Below are 16,463 nucleotides of genomic sequence, written 5' to 3' on the forward strand. Positions count from 1 at the left end.
TTGTTTTGCTAGCTCACTAGAATTGTTATTCTTAAAACTGCAAACTATTTGCTCCATATCGCCGAACAAAAGCTGCTCTGACAGATCGACCGTGGCATTATGTGGGCGCCCGCAACGATTCCATTGATCTATTGCCTCGCGCGCTTCCTGTCCATTGCTAACGAGCCAAAGGTACGTTTCTGGTGATTTGAAGTTACCTGAAACATGATCCACCAGTTCATTTGCGACAGTAATGAATACATACATTTTGGACCCCGAAAAGATTTAACTAGCATGTTTTCTTTATGAATTAAACAAACAACATCTTTTAGCTTGTTTAATCGCTCAATCTGCAGGTTTAGATGCTATGAGGAAACAATAATCAAATAGCTAAAACCATTTAAGCTCAACAAAATGGGTAGCAGTGGCATCACGCTGAGTGATACAACAGAAAACAAAGGTGAGGTAATTGGTGTGATATCTCATCTTTGGACGAACTCAGCTACTTATATAGGAAACAAGGTTGTGGCAGTATCACGGGATACCATGTGCCATCCACATGTGCGTATGACTATGATCTACACAGGAGCTGCAATTCATTGTGTGAACGAGATTTGGACTAGACAGTAGATTTCTAGTTCACCACACTTCCCCAGAAAAGAGCCAAAGGTACGTTTCTGGTGATTTGAAGTTACCTGAAATGTGATCCACCAATTCGTTCGCGATAGAAAGTCCTAACCCCGCTTCGAAGATCTGCCCAGTTGGGGTCATGAGTTTTGCACTTGAAGATGGATGACCAATCACAACATTGCAGTTGAAGATGGATCACAACATTAACCATACTGCAATGTTCACAAGTACCTACCCTGTGTCTCACTAGGCAATAGAACAAGATCAATGCCATCGCTGTTCCAAGGCAGGTCTGTGAGTAAAGGTGTCAATCGGCCAAGATTGCCTGCTTGAATACAGATTATGTACGTCTTCCCCACAATATTGCCTAATTTGTTGGCAAGATTTGCCAATGACGTTCCGCTGAAGTGCAATGTCATCCACTCTTCGTGTTCCAAATTTCCTAAGAATTGCCTCCGAAATCTTATTGTGCGTGTCAATGGCTGCTGTGTCTGTACATTTAATATGGGAAGAAAAAATAAGAAAATTGAAGCAGAGGTACGTTATCACAAAAAAAAAAAAAGAAAATCGAAGGCGTGCACAGTAGAGGCAGATAACAAAAGAGTAACAGAATCTGGGCTGGATTCAAGAAATTGGGACAAAAAATCTGGGCTGGACTCAAGAAATTGGGACCAAGAATCTAGGCTGGATTCAATAAACTGAGACGAGAAGGACCGTGCACACACCTGGGGCTGAGGCCGGTGATGAAGATCTGCTACCTCCCCCTGTGGCACCGTCTCAACCGCCCAGTCCTCACAGCAGTTGTAGCCGGCGTGCATCGTCACCGCGGTGGCTCTGTTGGCGCAAAGATGGCCGCGCCGGTATAGGTTGTGGAGCCTTACATTGCCCGACGCTGACTGTGCGGGAACCCATCTGGTCTCGTACTGCTCTATGTAGTCGGAATCCACCTGTTTGAGAAGGTAGCGGTGGAGACCCATCCGGGCTGACTCAGAGGTGGTGAGGTATCCACGGAGACCCGTCAGCGCCGGCTCGGAGGATTCCTCGGACAGTGAGTATTTTTTGGAGTCCATCATATTTCTCAACATCACTCTTTCCTTTGAGTTTAAACGTGCACATTTCTTGAGAATTTTTGTATTAAATCTCTCTTCCAATGCCTTTATGTCATAAGTGGATATCCCTAACCAATGGATTGATGGGACATCAAGTCTAAGGTTACTATGGGCCTTTCGTGTATGTCTTCATAATGCCAATGCCATATGGATCGGGTCAGTTATGTCGAATATTGGGAGATTAGTAGTTTCCTCCAAAAGCCTAATGAATGCCCTAGTCCTCTCCTCCGGCATCCATATGCGGTAACCATTAGGCATTGATGAGTTTCTGGAATATCTATTTGACAAAAATGATTATATAAAGTCCCTTTCTCCACCACCAAAACAAACCGTATCCCATCATCCATAAGAACCTCAACGATATCATTTTGGAGGGACACTTCCAAAATATTTAAGAGATGAAAAATACATATTTCTAATATTATTACACCAATTCCCCAATTACATGATTTCGTATACTACTCCAATTCCCCAAGTCTCAAGCTGATTGTCTCTTAGCTGACTGTCTGATCTTTATTAATTATACTACAATCTGCATGTATATGTTAATAATTAGCCTCGCTCATTGTTGAGAAATCGGCTAGGAGCAAGGGGAGCACCTCTATTTATAGGTGCTTATGATCATTGTGGTATTGCCATGTGGCAACTTTCACACTCTTCAATACAAAATATCCTAACTCTAGAATCCTCCTCATCCTTAATTTAGTTTCTTATATTTCTACCATGCTAAAGTATCTAGTTCTAGAGTATTCTACACTTCACCATGAAGCATAGCAATATGGCTCATGTATTCTCTCCAATTTTCTAGAACATTCTTACCTTACCATGATCTTATCCTTATACATGGCAAAGTTAGTCTCTTGAGATCTTCACAATCTTATAAAATGTTCCAAGTATGCATTGCATATTTCAACACTCACCACATGCACGCACTACATTGAACTAGCTGCATGTAGCAAAAGACTTGTTGGATCATATATTTATTTCGTGTCTGACTCTGCCACAGCTACGAGCTCCCAACCCGCATCCGTGCCGGCCCCTGCGACATCGTGGCGTCAGTGGCCAAGATACCAAAAGAAGGTGTGCAATTGTTTCCATTCCTAGCCAATAAACAAGATGGAGTGTGTAGGATCGGTATGCAATTGTTCGTTATAGTAATAGTAGTTTATTCTTTTTATCATGGATCAATGAAAGTAGCTAGAGTAGTCAGTCTACAATACTTTGAATTGCCCCATTTGTTTATTGTGGTGTCCTGCCTGCAAAGAAAGTATGCAAGCGTAACAAGCGTGGGTTGCTGGGCCGGATGGTGGTGCATGCATCGGAATTCAAGTAGTGCACAAGTGGTGAAAATTAAGTTCTAATCTCTGAAATTTTTTTCCCCTGGTGCACTCGGCAAGCCTAACATGGCTTTGCCCCTGTGTCCACTGCTTCTTGATCCCCTTGCCATCAGCATGGTCACCCTCGGAGTCCTTAGCCTGAACATCTTGCTGCAAGGAAGACTTGGCCATGTCCTCTGCTTGTTCAGGCTCTACAGCAGGTTGAGAAGGGATGCCAGAATTCTGAATGAAGCCTGCCATGTATTCACTACCACTGCTAGACCACTGCTTCATGGGATGCTAAGTTTAGTCTGTGTCACATCAAATATTCGAAGGCTAATTAGTGGATTAAATATAAGTTAATTATAAAACTAACTACACAGATGGAGGCTAAACCGCGAGACGAATCTATTAAGCCTAATTAATCCATCATTAGCAAATGTTTACTGTAGCATCACATTGCCAAATCATGGACTAATTAGGCTTAATAGATTCGTCTCGCCGTTTAGCCTCCATCTGTGTAATGGGTTTTGTAAATAGTCTATATTTAATACTCCTAATTAGTATCTAAACATTCGATGTGACATGTGCTAAAAATAAGCAGCGGGAACTAAACGAGACCAAGCTTAGCAGCCAACTCCACCCCACATGATACGATTCTTGAACTGAAAGAAAGTCTGATGACACCTTCGATACGGAGGCTTTGAGCATGACCGGGGAACCCAGCGGCGGTGGCACGCAAACACACGCCACAACCATGAACAACAGAACCAGAGCAGAGCAAGCTACAGGCGATATGTTTGTTACCAGTCATCCTGACGGTGGTCTAGGCCCAGGCAACATTCCTGATAATGTTGGCGAACGACGGAGGCAAGAGACGGGTCCGGCCCAACTCGCGTGTGTGCGGTCCAGAGTGGAACAGCTAGAGGTAGCGTGTGGAGTGCGTGAGCATTTTTTTTTAACGAACCGTGTACAACAAGATAGTGCGAGTAGTGCGAGTTTTTAATGATATAGCCGAAAAAATTCCTCCGATTAGGTTAGGATATTAACGCGAGTAAGTATGTAAATTTGACACCTCGACAAACCCGACCAATTAGATTAAGACATCAACGTGACCGAACCACTCCACCTGACAACGACGACATAACTGAAAACTTACCGCAACCTTCTCCCGCTCACGTAGTTGCCATAACCTCAAGGCGCGACCTCGCGCCGAGAGGGAATCGTGAGAAACAACTCGATTTCCGGAGGATGGGATCCCCCGGGGATGGGGACGTTGCGCTCCCCGACCCAAGAATCTTCTTCGATCTTCTCCCTCGGGGAGGCGGACGGCGTGACGGCCTCGGAGATGGTCGGCCTGTTCGCTTCAGCTTATTCAGTCGGCTTATCAGCCACCAAACAGTGTTTTTCTCTCACAACAAATCAGCCGTTTCAGCTTTTCAGCCGGCTTATAAGCTGAAGCGAACAGGTCCGGTGAAGCTCTCGGAGAGTCGCCGCCGCAGTCAACACCACCGGTGGTGCGAACCTAGCGATGCGACTCCACACGCCAGATATAATCATCAATAAGCCCACCATTTCGCCCAGCACCTCTGGAGCATCATTCCATACATGCCATGAATCAAAAACCTTTGAGAAATTTCAAATGTTCCTGTACCTAGTATACATGTATGGCGGCTACACGACTCTGCAAAGTCATGTTCGAGGAGGTGCAAAATGCATAGCATATCTTATAAATATCCTAAAAATGCAAAACCAATTTTGTGTTCCGTTCTGCACAGGAAAAATGTTAACTCCTGTGAAATGACCTTTATGTCCTGATGCCAGATACTACCATTTCACGTTCAGAAACATTGCACCGAGGATCAGAAACGCAGAGCTGAGCCACACGTCACGCTTACCTGCTTCACCATCTCATACAACTCACCACGAGTACGTTTGGTGTTGCACAAGGGAAAAAACACTTCAGATAAGTGCCCAATACGGGCTCTCCCTCCAGAACCCCCACAAAAAGGAACAGCGCATCCCTGGCTGAAAAGCTCAGGTGCCACCATCCATCATGTAGACAATTATATGAGCAGTGCTAGCAGCATTCCTTGCCTTCAGGGATTCACTCCAAGTCCAACTCAATGCAGCAAGGTCAGCATCACAGCAGGCCAAGTGTTCCACAGAACAACAAAAGCAAAGAGGCATTTCCACACTTCTCACTCAGTTCTGCATATGTATGTACTACCCAATGAGAGTCTTTCAAGTGGTCCAGGAATTATGTAATACTGTATGTAGCCCTACCAAGATTCCACCAAGTTCTGGTGAAAGGATAAACATTTAGTTTTTCAAAAAAGGATAAACACTTGGCCTTGCAGCCTTAGAACAAGAATCAATCCAGATTCTCAGTGATGTATTTGTTGTGGCCTGGTGCTGCGCTTCTTAGGATACTACTAAAATAAAAGTTTGCTTTATGGCTATTGCATTCCAAAAGGGATTAACTTGTTTTTGTTTGCTTGACATTTGAAACACAACACATTGATAACAGGGCGCGCATACAGTTCCATGCATATTTACTTGAAGAAATGAAGTCAGCAAACTGACTGCACTGAGATACAAAAGTGGGAGATTTAAGCAAAATAAACTCTTCTCTTCTTCAGGGTGTGAGAAAATGTTGACTGACTATCAAATTCACACAGGTCACAAAATGAATACCTTTGAACCTACTCCAACAGCTATGATACACGCACACCAACTTCCAACGAACGTCGTTCTCAGCAAAATGAAACAAAAAAAATAAGAAAAAAAATATATGTAACACGTCCCCTTACAGTGATTCATTGCTGTCATCACTTTCTTCACACAAAGGTACAGATTGGATTATAACCCGAGCTCCAGAAGGAAGCCTGCAGTTTTAAAACGGTCTATTCTGTAAGTATTTTGAAACAAAAACCAGTAGATGAAGAATATATGAGAACAATGAGAGGCAACTCAACTTTCTTCGATCTTGATCAGGTCCTTCTCCTCGTGGAATGACTCTATTCTTGCAGAGGATAGTTTACCTAGTGATGGATCAGTCATCCTATTGCTTGCACTCTTTGATGAACCCAGTGGCGAGGATCTAGCACTATATTCTTGTCGACTAGAGCTGTTCCTGACGTCAGAGACAGGGGAGAGTATTGTTCCATTTCTCGATTGCTTACATGATATAATTCTGATAGTCTGTGGGAGACACCTGAAACTGCCTGACTCAACAGAGCTTTCTGTATCACTTTTGGAATGTGCTTCTCTATAAACCCTGGAAAATGTTCAAAGGAGGTACTGGGTCAAAATCAGTACGCCCAGAGGTACCAACAAAGATCTAACCTATTTAAACAATGGGACTGCTTGACTGATGTAACAAAACACTGAATAATAAAGTGATAGTCTGCAAATTTCTAGCTTGGATACAATTTAGTGACACACTGCAGGTAACAGGTTCAGTTTGACACCTAAAGTAACCACCTAAGAAAATTCCATGGTTTGTTTTTGGGCGTTTTATTGTTGGAGTATCTTACCTTCTTCTATACCTCTAGTCTAGGAACTATCATAGCATAGAACGAAGAAAGACATAAGAAATAACTTGAGCCTTTAGCAGTTAGCACCCAAGATTAGTGCGACTAGTTAGCACTAAACATTCAGTGCGACTAATCAATATGACTATAGTTCAAAAAAGTACAGTAACCACTGATAAGAAGATAATGAGGCATGATAGGCTACACTATTCAAGTTAAAATCATGCATCGTTCTTACTGGCACCATAGTCCAAGATCAGAAGTTTAGAACAATCTGGAGTAGTATTATATACTGTACCTATCCTCATCATAAGATGATGAGCGTTTGAGTGCGCTGATTCCTCTCCCAGACTCATCCTGCTTCTTGGTCTCGACCAAGCTCCCGCTGAAACATTCAGACTCTGGAGCTCTCATCCCGATTGTTCTTGCGTTACAAGGGATTTTGTCAAGGTGTCGCAATGCCACAGGAGTAGAGAACACTGGAGAAGGGAACTCAACTTGTGTAAACCTAGGCCTGTACGTTGGGATGATCCCAAAGCCTCGGTGTTCTTTCACAGATATAGATCCACAAGTGATAAGCTGCATTAGCAAATTGGCTGGCTTGAGTTTCACACCCATCGGGCCAAACATATGTTCCTCCTCTAGTGTTCTAAAGCTACTTCTCCTACTGGCTTCCGCTCTTATCAGGGACTCCAAGGTCTCAACTCTGCCACCTGGCGAAGCATCAGAAGAACATACCCCTGGCGATTCTCGAACGATTTCAGGTCCCTCTGGCGATACCAATGAGCTCCTTTCATGGCATTCTTGAATCTCAGCATCTGATGTACCAGCCTCCATGGACATTCCCGTCACACGAGTATCCTTCTCAGGAACATATCTCTCACTATCATCTGTTTGCGTGGCAGCGTCCTGAGCTCCGACGGGTTTGCAGACTCTGTACTCCGAAGGTCCTGGGGAGCTTGCCTCTGATAATGGAGCATTTCTCCCTGCAGGTTCAGGGGACTGGTTGCCTGATGAGCCTGAATGCGTAGTCCGGCATTGCTCATCCTCGTGGTTGGTGGAAGCCGACGATGATGGCAGCAATGTTGACTGTCCCTGTTGCTGTGGCCGTGGAGTAGCGGGCGGAGGTGAGATATCTTTGACGACGGCAGACGGAGATGATGAGGAGGAGCATCCTTCTTGTGAACCTCGCGACTGAGGGGACTCTTCCTTGGGGTGCTTGAGGCCCTCAACCTTTGGGTTGCTGGCACCGTTCTGCTGCCGATCTATAAAACAACACAAGGACAACAAATTGAACCAAGATCTGATGAGCACATTCACGGGCCACACATGATTAATCTACGTAGCATCAAATCAATTCTTCCTTGGTCATGTGAAACTGAAAACGCTACGAAGGGTAATTCGTGGGTGGGAGTGGGATACCTGGCGGCGGCGAGCGGTCAAGGAGCTCGGAGCCCTTGAGGATGTACTCGTTGCCCTGCGCGGGGAGCACGAGATCGTCCTCGGACAGGTCGTGCCACACGAAGCCGTTCTTGTAGCTCCTGGCGATACAGAAGGGATCAAACCAAGCAGCAGGTAGTACCAGTGAAAGGGAGGATTTTTAGCCTTCATTCTCTCCTATTGAGTACTGGATCCCCCAAAATGGTGAAGTGCAGTAGTACCTCTTGCAGGACCAGGAGTACATGGAGGCCATGCCCTTCCCCCTCAGCACGTTGAGGCGGTTAATCACATCTGCAGCAGCAGCAGCAACGCCATTAACGCCAAGGAATGGCATCAGCTCGTTGGTACATTCCATTTACATACAGCGGTTATGGCTGATTTGGGCCCCGAAAGGCGGCGCCTTTATTACCTCGCAGGTAGAGGCCTTCCTCCGGGGAGGCGAGCGGCACCTCGATGAAGTGCGGGTGCTCCAGATGGCGGTTGCGGCAGAGGTAGTACACCACTGCCACCCTCTTCGCCCCCGGCGACGCCGGGGCTGGGGCCGAGGCCGGGGGCGGCGACCGCGCCGGGGTCTGGTGGTGGCTCTTGCCCGGCGGCTCGACCCAGACCTTGTTGCGGCCGGGGCTGGGGCTGGAGGCGGTGGCGGTGGCGGCGGCGCGGCGGCGCGTGGGCCTCCCCTCCATCCCTCCCCCGGTCCTTGCCCCGGCTGGAGGAGCCAGGGTTTGAGCAATGGCGCGGCCGGATCAGATCACAGGGTGCTGGGCATGGGCACGGAAGAAGAATGGAACCAAATGGGGGCGGGGGGAAGGATCAATCAAATCGAGCAGGCGCTGGTTTGCCTTGCCCTCGCCTGTGTGATTGGTTTGGGAGGAGAGGAGGAGGAGAAGGACCAGGGGGGCTGGGCCAAGGGCAAGCAAGCAGAGGCGGCGAGATGATGGGTGATTAGGAGATGGCGGAGGAGGAGGAGAGAGCGCAATAATGGAGCAGGAGGAGGAGGAGCATGTTGTGTAGGTGCACGCGCACGACGCGACGGGACTGTTGCTGACGAGGGTCCTGTACTCCTGTATGCTATGGTATGGTATGGGGCTGGGGCTGGGGCTCGTCGTGTCCTCGTAGCCACCACCAACTCTCCAGATTCCGGACGACAGGGAAAGATGGTGACGGACTCGTGTACGCCGCCCGAGCCCGAGTGAAAACTCAATAAGGAGACGTGGTGAGAGTGAGGAGGAAGACGATGATGCAAACTCTGCAATCAGCACAGGAGAAAAGAAAAGAGAGGACGCCGGCGGTGGAGTGTGAGACTGAGAGATCGATCTGCTTGGCTGAATGGCTGGCTGTCAGTCGCTGGTGTTGGGGGTTTGCAGCTTGCTTTTTGATGGATCGACGGATGGCATGGCTTTTTGGCTGCTGATGCTTGGGTCATAGCGGCTCATTTCTGCTTTCTGCTGTCTGCTCCCCTGCCTGCCTTGATCAGCTCAGCTCCCGGCTGATCAGCAAAGCAGATATCATCTCTCTCCCTTTTGCTTGCTCTGGGCTGTGGTGGCTCGCTTTTCCGTTTCCATTCCAGCTGAAGTTGAGCTGATCTCCACGAAGCCTCATCAACCTGGTGAATGGTGACGGCTACCTCCTACTCCTAGAACATCACTAGTGTGGTACACTGCTAGCACTTGTACTACGTATACAGTAGTAGTAGCTTTCCTTTTGGTACGGTGTGGGGCTAGGTTAGTGCAATAGTAAAATGTGGTCACTAGTAGCCGTGGGCACCGTCCTCTCCTCTCCTGTCCGCCCAATTCATCATCGAACTCTTTGTCATGTGCCCATGTGCCAAACCATGTTAAACCTTACTACTAGATATTATATGGAGAGCTGTAAAAATGTCTACTTGGTTTTATCGTATGGATGCTGGTTCTTTCTTTCAGCATCTGATCGCTCTCCTTCAGTAATAAGCAAAGCAAAAATCCCCGACCCGTTGTCGATGCGGCTGTGCCACCTGCCATGTCCTCTGCTTTATGCCTAACATCAGTAGTAGTAGTTTGGGGAAGACTGCAGCTTAGCACCTTTCAGCTTTGAGCTTTCTTTGCATTCCAAACCATGCCTTTTGACACGTGATTAATTAGTAGGAAGCAAGCAGCTTTAATTCAAAACTCTAATGCAAGCAAGCAAGGAAGGAAGCTCATTGGCAGTTGGAATTGGACCCGGCCTCTTACTCTAGCCAGGCTACGATTATTCCTCAAGCTTGGAAGCAAGTTAAGAGTACTTTCCCATGTGATGAGGAACAAGACAACTGCATCCAATGCAGACAAACCCACCCGAATAAGCAGCAGCAGCAGCAGCAATTAGAGATAGTTAGATCTAAAAGGCCATTATTATGCAGCACGAAAGCTCTCCTGCACCTAAATCTCCTGCACACATGTGGACTCTGCTTCCCTCTTATTGCGTGGTGTTGTGCAAGAATCATTATAGTATCTGCCAAACAAGATCACCACTATTCTTGCCTGTGCCCTAGTTGGTTTACATTTACTCCTGCTGACGAGAGATCTTGCAACATATGGAAGCAATTTTGAGGACGAGTGCTTTTTTGCATCCTGCAATTTAAAGCATCCACCGACGGCACCAGCAACTGCACAACACATCTGTGTTGCTGCTTCCACAGACAAGAACGAACTGACGAGGCGACACAACAGATGGATAATTTGTTTACAATGGGAGATGAGTCGTCAGCTCAGTGCCTCAGTTGATGGAACCACCGAATATATACCCATCACAAGTCACATGGGGATGCATGCAGAACATCATTTTTTTTTCAATCTGTCTGAAATTAACAACATTATTTTGCATAGTTGATGAAGCACGGCTTAGCATGCCTTAATGCAAGTATCCATGCATTTAGGACTACGAGCTGAGCTTAATAATAACTATATACAATAAATATTTATGATGAGCACAAGTCAACTTTGGTTGTGCTGAATCCTGATTCAGAACCGAATCAAAAGCATATCGTGTGCAGCAGAAATCTTTTGGTGAGGTTTGTTTTCTAGCACATCTATGCGTGTGTCAGTAGACCGTCGGTTGTTCATCAGTGCAGTGCACAAGATGAACATGCATTTTTTTTTTTACTGCTGCCTCTTATTTCCAGAAGGGAATAGGATGCGTCAAGTTGCACATCTTGTCCAGTAGCTGTCGCAGAAGATTTCGCTTTTCCCTTTCCGGTGATGAGTGTTTTGGCCGTTGCATCAGACGTACTCGCTACTCTTATATGTCTCTTGTTCTATCCAGTAAAGTAAAACAAAGCACATGCTATACCTATTCGGCATTGTAAAGTGTCGATAAGCAGCCGGCAGGTAGGGAAAAATATCGTTCGGTTTACGATGAAGTATGGAGGCACGTTTGCCTCGCAATATATAATGCCCTCTTTTATCTAATAATGTGCTTGGAGGAGCAATCAGCAATGGTTAACATGATGTACAATTGACAATTGTACAGGTATTCGTTTCAAAAAAAAAACAGAGAGAGACAAATGTACATGTAGGGAGGGGGGAAGACAGATTTTAACTAGACACTGTGGCACAGTTAAAATGACATGGGCCCAATACTTATTTTGAGGAATATCAGCCCAACAGCTGGTTGGCGAGCGTCATGGGCCTTGCCATCTCAGGAGTGCTTCAATAATGGGCCGAACCTTTTGCTTCAGTAGGGGGAGTAGCAGAAAACCCAAAAATGAGCTCAAAATGGAAGAAACAGATTATCGAGCCTCTACTGCTCTACAAGTCTACATACTAATAAGTATGATGTATGTTTTTCTAAAAAAAATAGTAACATGTATGTGGATGCAAAGAACCGCGTCGTGCATTTTCTTTTAAAAAAGGATTTTTTTAAAGTGATTAAAAAAGGATAAAAAACTGTACAAATGTACACCATGTATGCATCCATTAACATTGGCACTCCCATAGTCCTATGCCAAGACACAAGCAACCTTCTTGAAGGAGCCCCTCCCTACTGTGCTTTTTGGCAGGACACGAACGTGACACTTGCGCGACGCATCACGGCAAAAAAAAAAAAAGGAGAGAAATCCCTGCAAAGTTGCAAGTCACCCATGAAAACGAAAAAAGAAAACAGAGAGAGTAAAGGTTCACAAAAGATTGCAACTTCTGCTTCAGCTCCAGGAGAAGAGAGGCTTCTGGAGCGGCAGGAGAGGCGAGCCAGACAAAAGCGCACAGATCCATCGTGCTTCGCTTGCATTCCATGGCGTGTGACGCGAGCTGAGCCACACGCGGCACATCAGAATCCATCGGGCTGCCTGCTGCATCGGACGGGATCGCTCTGGCCGCCTCGCAGTACCAGGTGTGGCCTCGACGGAGCTAGTATAATAAGGGCGAGCCCACCTTATCGCCGCCAGTCACCCACCCACCCCCTCACCCAAGACCCTCCCAAACTCCCAAAGGCCGCCGCCGCCATGGCCGCGCAGACCTTCCTCCTCGCGCCGCCAGCCGCCCTCTTCGCCGCCCCCTCTTCCTCCGCACGCCCTTTCCACTCGCTCCGCCTCGTCGCCGGCCCAGGGGGTGCCGCCGCCGCCAGGGCGCTCGTCCTCGCCGACGCCACCAAGAAGGCCGTCGCCGTCCTCAAGGGCACATCCGAGGTCGAGGGCGTCGTCACGCTCACGCAGGACGACGAAGGTGCGTTCCGCTCCCCATTCTTCTAGTTCGGTAGCCAAAAGAGGCGACTTTATCCCCACTTCCCTTGTTAATTGTTAGTAGCACGTTCCTGTTCCTCTCTGGACTGTAGCAATTTGCTCGAGTTCACCTAAAAGTTTGAACTTGCTTGTATACCACTATTAAATCGGGTACAAGGACTGCGCCGAATTTGCCCTGCAGCAGGCATCAGCCAAACAGTTCATGCTTGCACATATTCCTACCTTCATAGATCATAGACACTTTGTAACTCAATTCGATGGCAGTTTCACTGTTTTGATGCAAATGTATGATTAAAATCGATATGGAAGAGTCTCGACTTTTCACTAACTCATCTAACCATGTTGCCTCAAGTGTCGGGTTGGTTAGCTCATTGATTGCTGATATCATCATTACTCATGCAATTCCTGACAAACTTCTTACCAAACACATCACCTATGCACAAGCATTTTGCTTCTGAGGTGTAACTGGTTGTGCCTACTATTGCGCCCCCTGAATATTTCTCTTGTGCAACAGGACCTACCACAGTCAACGTCCGTGTCACTGGACTTACTCCTGGACTTCATGGCTTCCACCTCGTGAGTGTTGTTCTCCTGTGAACCTTTCGATCTCAACTCCTTGGTTTGCAAGGATTATGACACGATTGTTCGTTTTGCAGCACGAGTTTGGCGATACCACCAATGGATGCATATCGACAGGTCTTAATTGTCCACTGATTTTAATTATGCCCATGATTGTTATATGTTCATACTTCATGAGCTACCAAGTGTTGCCTGTCTTCTGCAATCACTGTTAAATCTCCATCTAACTATTTCTGTCATCCGGTGCTATTCAGGCTATAGTTACATCCATCCTCAGTGATGCCTGAGCTTTGAAAATAAACTGAGTTATCTAGTTGCTCAAGCTGCCAAATACCTTTTTGTTTACTTACAAATAAAAAATTTATATTTCAGGACCACATTTCAACCCAAACAACCTGACACACGGTGCGCCAGAAGATGAAGTCCGTCATGCGGGTGACCTGGGAAACATTGTTGCCAATACTGAGGGTAAGGCCTGTAACAACCAGTAGCACACTTGTGATATCCATTTGCAAATTTCTTCTTCTAGATGATGACTTATTTTGTGGCATTTTGTTGTACCTGTGGGGATATAGGAGTCGCTGAGGCAACCATCGTTGATAGCCAGGTAAATTTAGAGAAATCGTACTTTTACACTGTATAACTGTTCTTGTATTAGAAATCTGTTTCAAAATTCAGTTTGGTAATTTTTGCGATTCCTTGTACACAGATTCCTTTGAGCGGCCCAAATTCAGTTGTTGGGAGAGCATTTGTAGTCCATGAGCTTGAAGATGATTTGGGGAAAGGTATGCTTAGTTCTACTTGCATTCCGCATTTCCTTCTCCTAGTTAATACATGAATGGTACTTATCTATCTGTCCATTGTGTTTAGGTGGCCATGAGCTTAGCCTCACTACTGGAAATGCTGGAGGAAGACTGGCATGTGGTATGTTCTCTCTGTCATATTTATGAAACCATCAATGATTCAATGTAGATATGTTAGTACAGTGTTACTTAAGCATGCATGAGAAAGATATCAAACTTTGCTGTAATCACTACCGATTGAATCAATTCCTATATATGATGGTAAAGATAAGGTGCTCGGATGATTTTACATGAAGTATACATATTTCTGTTGTTCTGTGCAATGTTTCAAGCCCAAGTTATCTGATCACAGTGTTTGTTGAGCAGGTGTCGTTGGCCTGACTCCATTGTAAGTTGCCTGCCGGATCGCAGCCGAAGCTTCAGCTCACATCCATGCATGGTGGCCTTTTGTCTTGAATCGTGTTTCTGGGACAGCTCCTCTCTCTTTTTGTATTACATGGATTTGCACCATGCGTGGTATGGTGCTTAATAGCCTTTGCAGATCGGTCGTATGAGGAAAATAACATTTAGTCGAGGAAATAAGTGTTGTCACATATCCTATATATAATCGATCTATGAAGCACTATATATGATGAGCATCAACTCTTTACTGCTGTGTTGTTCTACCTGTAAAATGTTTGAACATCTATGCGGTTATGTTGCATTATTACTGGACATCCATGTTTAGCACAAGACCCATTGCTGACTCGTGTCAACTGTTGGAAGCTGTCGTCCTCTGTTGTTTGTTGGGATGGGATGGTGATGGATCCTCCGATTGCTCCAGGCCTCTTATTGCTTCGCATCCCAGAATTAGCGCCTCAACAGCCAGACAGCAGCAGCCTAAAAATGGCCAAAATCATGCAGCTGCCATACACGTGCTATGGTTGATACTATAAGAAACCTCGTCAGCGTCCAAGGAAAAGAAATTGTATAGTAGCTAACAATAAGTAATTGATCCATCGCTCGTTATATAGCAGAATAATAACCAGTATCCGTCTGGTTCGTGGATGGCACCACCGCCGGCGACGTCGAGAAGAGGTCCTCTCGTCGTGCCGCTGCTGCTGCTGCTGCTGGCGGCGCTCGACGTCGCAGGTGCGAGCGGCCACAAGCCCTTGACGCCCGGCGGGCGCCTGGTGCACCACAACCACGGCAAGTTCACGGCCGGCCCCTGGAAGCCCGCGCACGCCACCTTCTACGGCGGGCGCGACGGCTCCGACACGACGGCGGGCGCGTGCGGGTACAAGGACACGCGGGCGGAGGGGTACGGCGTGCAGACGGTGGCGGTGAGCACGGTGCTGTTCGGCGACGGCGCGGCGTGCGGCGGATGCTACGAGGTGCGGTGCGTGGACAGCCCCCACGGCTGCAAGGCGGCGGCGGCGGCGCCGCTGGTGGTGACGGCGACGAACCTGTGCCCGCCCAACTACCAGCAGTCGAGCGACAACGGCGGGTGGTGCAACCCGCCGCGGGAGCACTTCGACCTGAGCATGCCGGCGTTCCTGCAGATCGCGGAGGAGAAGGCCGGGATCGTGCCCATCTCCTACCGGCGGGTGGCGTGCGTGAAGCAGGGCGGCATCCGCTACACCATCACCGGGAACAGGTACTTCAACATGGTGATGGTGACCAACGTGGGCGGCGCCGGCGACCTGGCGGCGGTGTCGGTGAAGGGGAGCAAGCGCGTCAAGTGGACGGAGCTGAAGCGCAACTGGGGGCAGGTGTGGCAGACCGGGGAAGACCTCACCGGAGAGTCGCTGACGTTCCGGCTGATGACCAGCGACCACCGCAAGGCCACATCCTGGCACGTCCTCCCCACCAACTGGCAGTTCGGCGTCACCTACGAGTCGACCAAGAACTTCTAGTCATTGCAGATCACATGCATCTTCATCAGATCATTTGTATCCGCCGCAACTAGCCATTGCATACTAATTAAATTAACTGATGAGCAAAATCAAATGACAAGGACGAGTCTTTGCATTGTTGACGATCGATGCTGAATATGCACCCGATCCATGCATGCTGAAGCAGCAAAAAGTTGTCTACGACCACGTGCACAGTGGAATAATACACAAGAGCATACACTGTCCAACTCGATCATCGGCACCAACAGGGGACCAAATCTTACTGGAAATGGTGAAGGCTCCCTACCATACCTGCTATATTAATAAAGAGGGAAGACCCGACGGGTCAAAAATAAATGTTCTATACACAATCTACACTCGCCTCCTCAAAACTAGGAAAGGCAAAACTCTGCTATGTCAATTAAATCTAAAAAATATGGGGGACCGGAAGGAGTTCCTGCAAATGTTTGGCTCCCGCAGCAACCCACATCGAGGCTTGGTTCTTGA

At 47.2% G+C, this 16,463-nt stretch overlaps 3 protein-coding genes across 4 annotated transcripts; 2 read left to right on the plus strand and 1 right to left on the minus strand.

Moving 5' to 3' along the window:
* Positions 1-5,572: 5,572 nt before the first annotated feature.
* On the minus strand, positions 5,573-8,693 carry LOC117860654 (protein SOSEKI 3). The gene is made up of 6 exons (XM_034744023.2): positions 8,420-8,693; positions 8,232-8,301; positions 7,993-8,111; positions 6,869-7,835; positions 6,012-6,314; positions 5,573-5,922 (listed from the first exon to the last, which is right to left on the minus strand). The coding sequence occupies exons 1-6, from the start codon at positions 8,691-8,693 to the stop codon at positions 5,844-5,846; spliced, it is 1,812 nt and encodes a 603-aa protein (XP_034599914.1). The 3' UTR covers positions 5,573-5,843.
* A 98-nt stretch (positions 8,694-8,791) lies between these two features.
* Positions 8,792-16,049, plus strand: LOC117860656 (expansin-A32). 2 transcript variants are annotated; one of them, XM_034744026.2, is made up of 2 exons: positions 8,792-8,919; positions 15,242-16,049. In XM_034744026.2, the coding sequence occupies exons 1-2, from the start codon at positions 8,792-8,794 to the stop codon at positions 15,975-15,977; spliced, it is 864 nt and encodes a 287-aa protein (XP_034599917.1). In that variant the 3' UTR covers positions 15,978-16,049. The 2 variants fall into 2 exon arrangements, with proteins under 2 accessions (XP_034599917.1, XP_072150477.1); XM_072294376.1 differs by lacking the exon at positions 8,792-8,919 and having other exon boundaries at positions 14,956-16,049.
* Positions 12,394-14,814, plus strand: LOC117860655 (superoxide dismutase [Cu-Zn], chloroplastic). Its single transcript, XM_034744025.2, has 8 exons — positions 12,394-12,683; positions 13,215-13,276; positions 13,357-13,396; positions 13,652-13,747; positions 13,855-13,886; positions 13,989-14,064; positions 14,150-14,203; positions 14,449-14,814. The coding sequence occupies exons 1-8, from the start codon at positions 12,464-12,466 to the stop codon at positions 14,472-14,474; spliced, it is 606 nt and encodes a 201-aa protein (XP_034599916.1). The 5' UTR covers positions 12,394-12,463; the 3' UTR covers positions 14,475-14,814.
* Positions 16,050-16,463: the final 414 nt, after the last annotated feature.

The sequence above is a fragment of the Setaria viridis genome, chromosome 6 (assembly GCF_005286985.2).
Source record: "Setaria viridis chromosome 6, Setaria_viridis_v4.0, whole genome shotgun sequence".
Lineage (NCBI taxonomy): Eukaryota > Viridiplantae > Streptophyta > Magnoliopsida > Poales > Poaceae > Setaria > Setaria viridis.

What these genes read in the sequence shown, in the direction of transcription:
- LOC117860656 (XM_034744026.2), top strand. Translation starts at nt 8,792, where the DNA reads ATGGAACCAAATGGGGGCGGGGGGAAGGATCAATCAAATCGAGCAGGC. An exon ending in CCAGGGGGGCTGGGCCAAGG is followed by an intron (nt 8,920 to 15,241) that starts GCAAGCAAGCAG and finishes GCCCTTGACGCC; the next exon opens with CGGCGGGCGCCTGGTGCACC.
- LOC117860654 (XM_034744023.2), bottom strand. Translation starts at nt 8,693, where the DNA reads ATGGAGGGGAGGCCCACGCGCCGCCGCGCCGCCGCCACCGCCACCGCC. An exon ending in GGAAGGCCTCTACCTGCGAG is followed by an intron (nt 8,302 to 8,419) that starts GTAATAAAGGCG and finishes CTGCTGCTGCAG; the next exon opens with ATGTGATTAACCGCCTCAAC. An exon ending in TCATCTTATGATGAGGATAG is followed by an intron (nt 6,315 to 6,868) that starts GTACAGTATATA and finishes AACATTTTCCAG; the next exon opens with GGTTTATAGAGAAGCACATT.
- LOC117860655 (XM_034744025.2), top strand. Translation starts at nt 12,464, where the DNA reads ATGGCCGCGCAGACCTTCCTCCTCGCGCCGCCAGCCGCCCTCTTCGCC. An exon ending in GACTTCATGGCTTCCACCTC is followed by an intron (nt 13,277 to 13,356) that starts GTGAGTGTTGTT and finishes TTCGTTTTGCAG; the next exon opens with CACGAGTTTGGCGATACCAC. An exon ending in CAACCATCGTTGATAGCCAG is followed by an intron (nt 13,887 to 13,988) that starts GTAAATTTAGAG and finishes CCTTGTACACAG; the next exon opens with ATTCCTTTGAGCGGCCCAAA.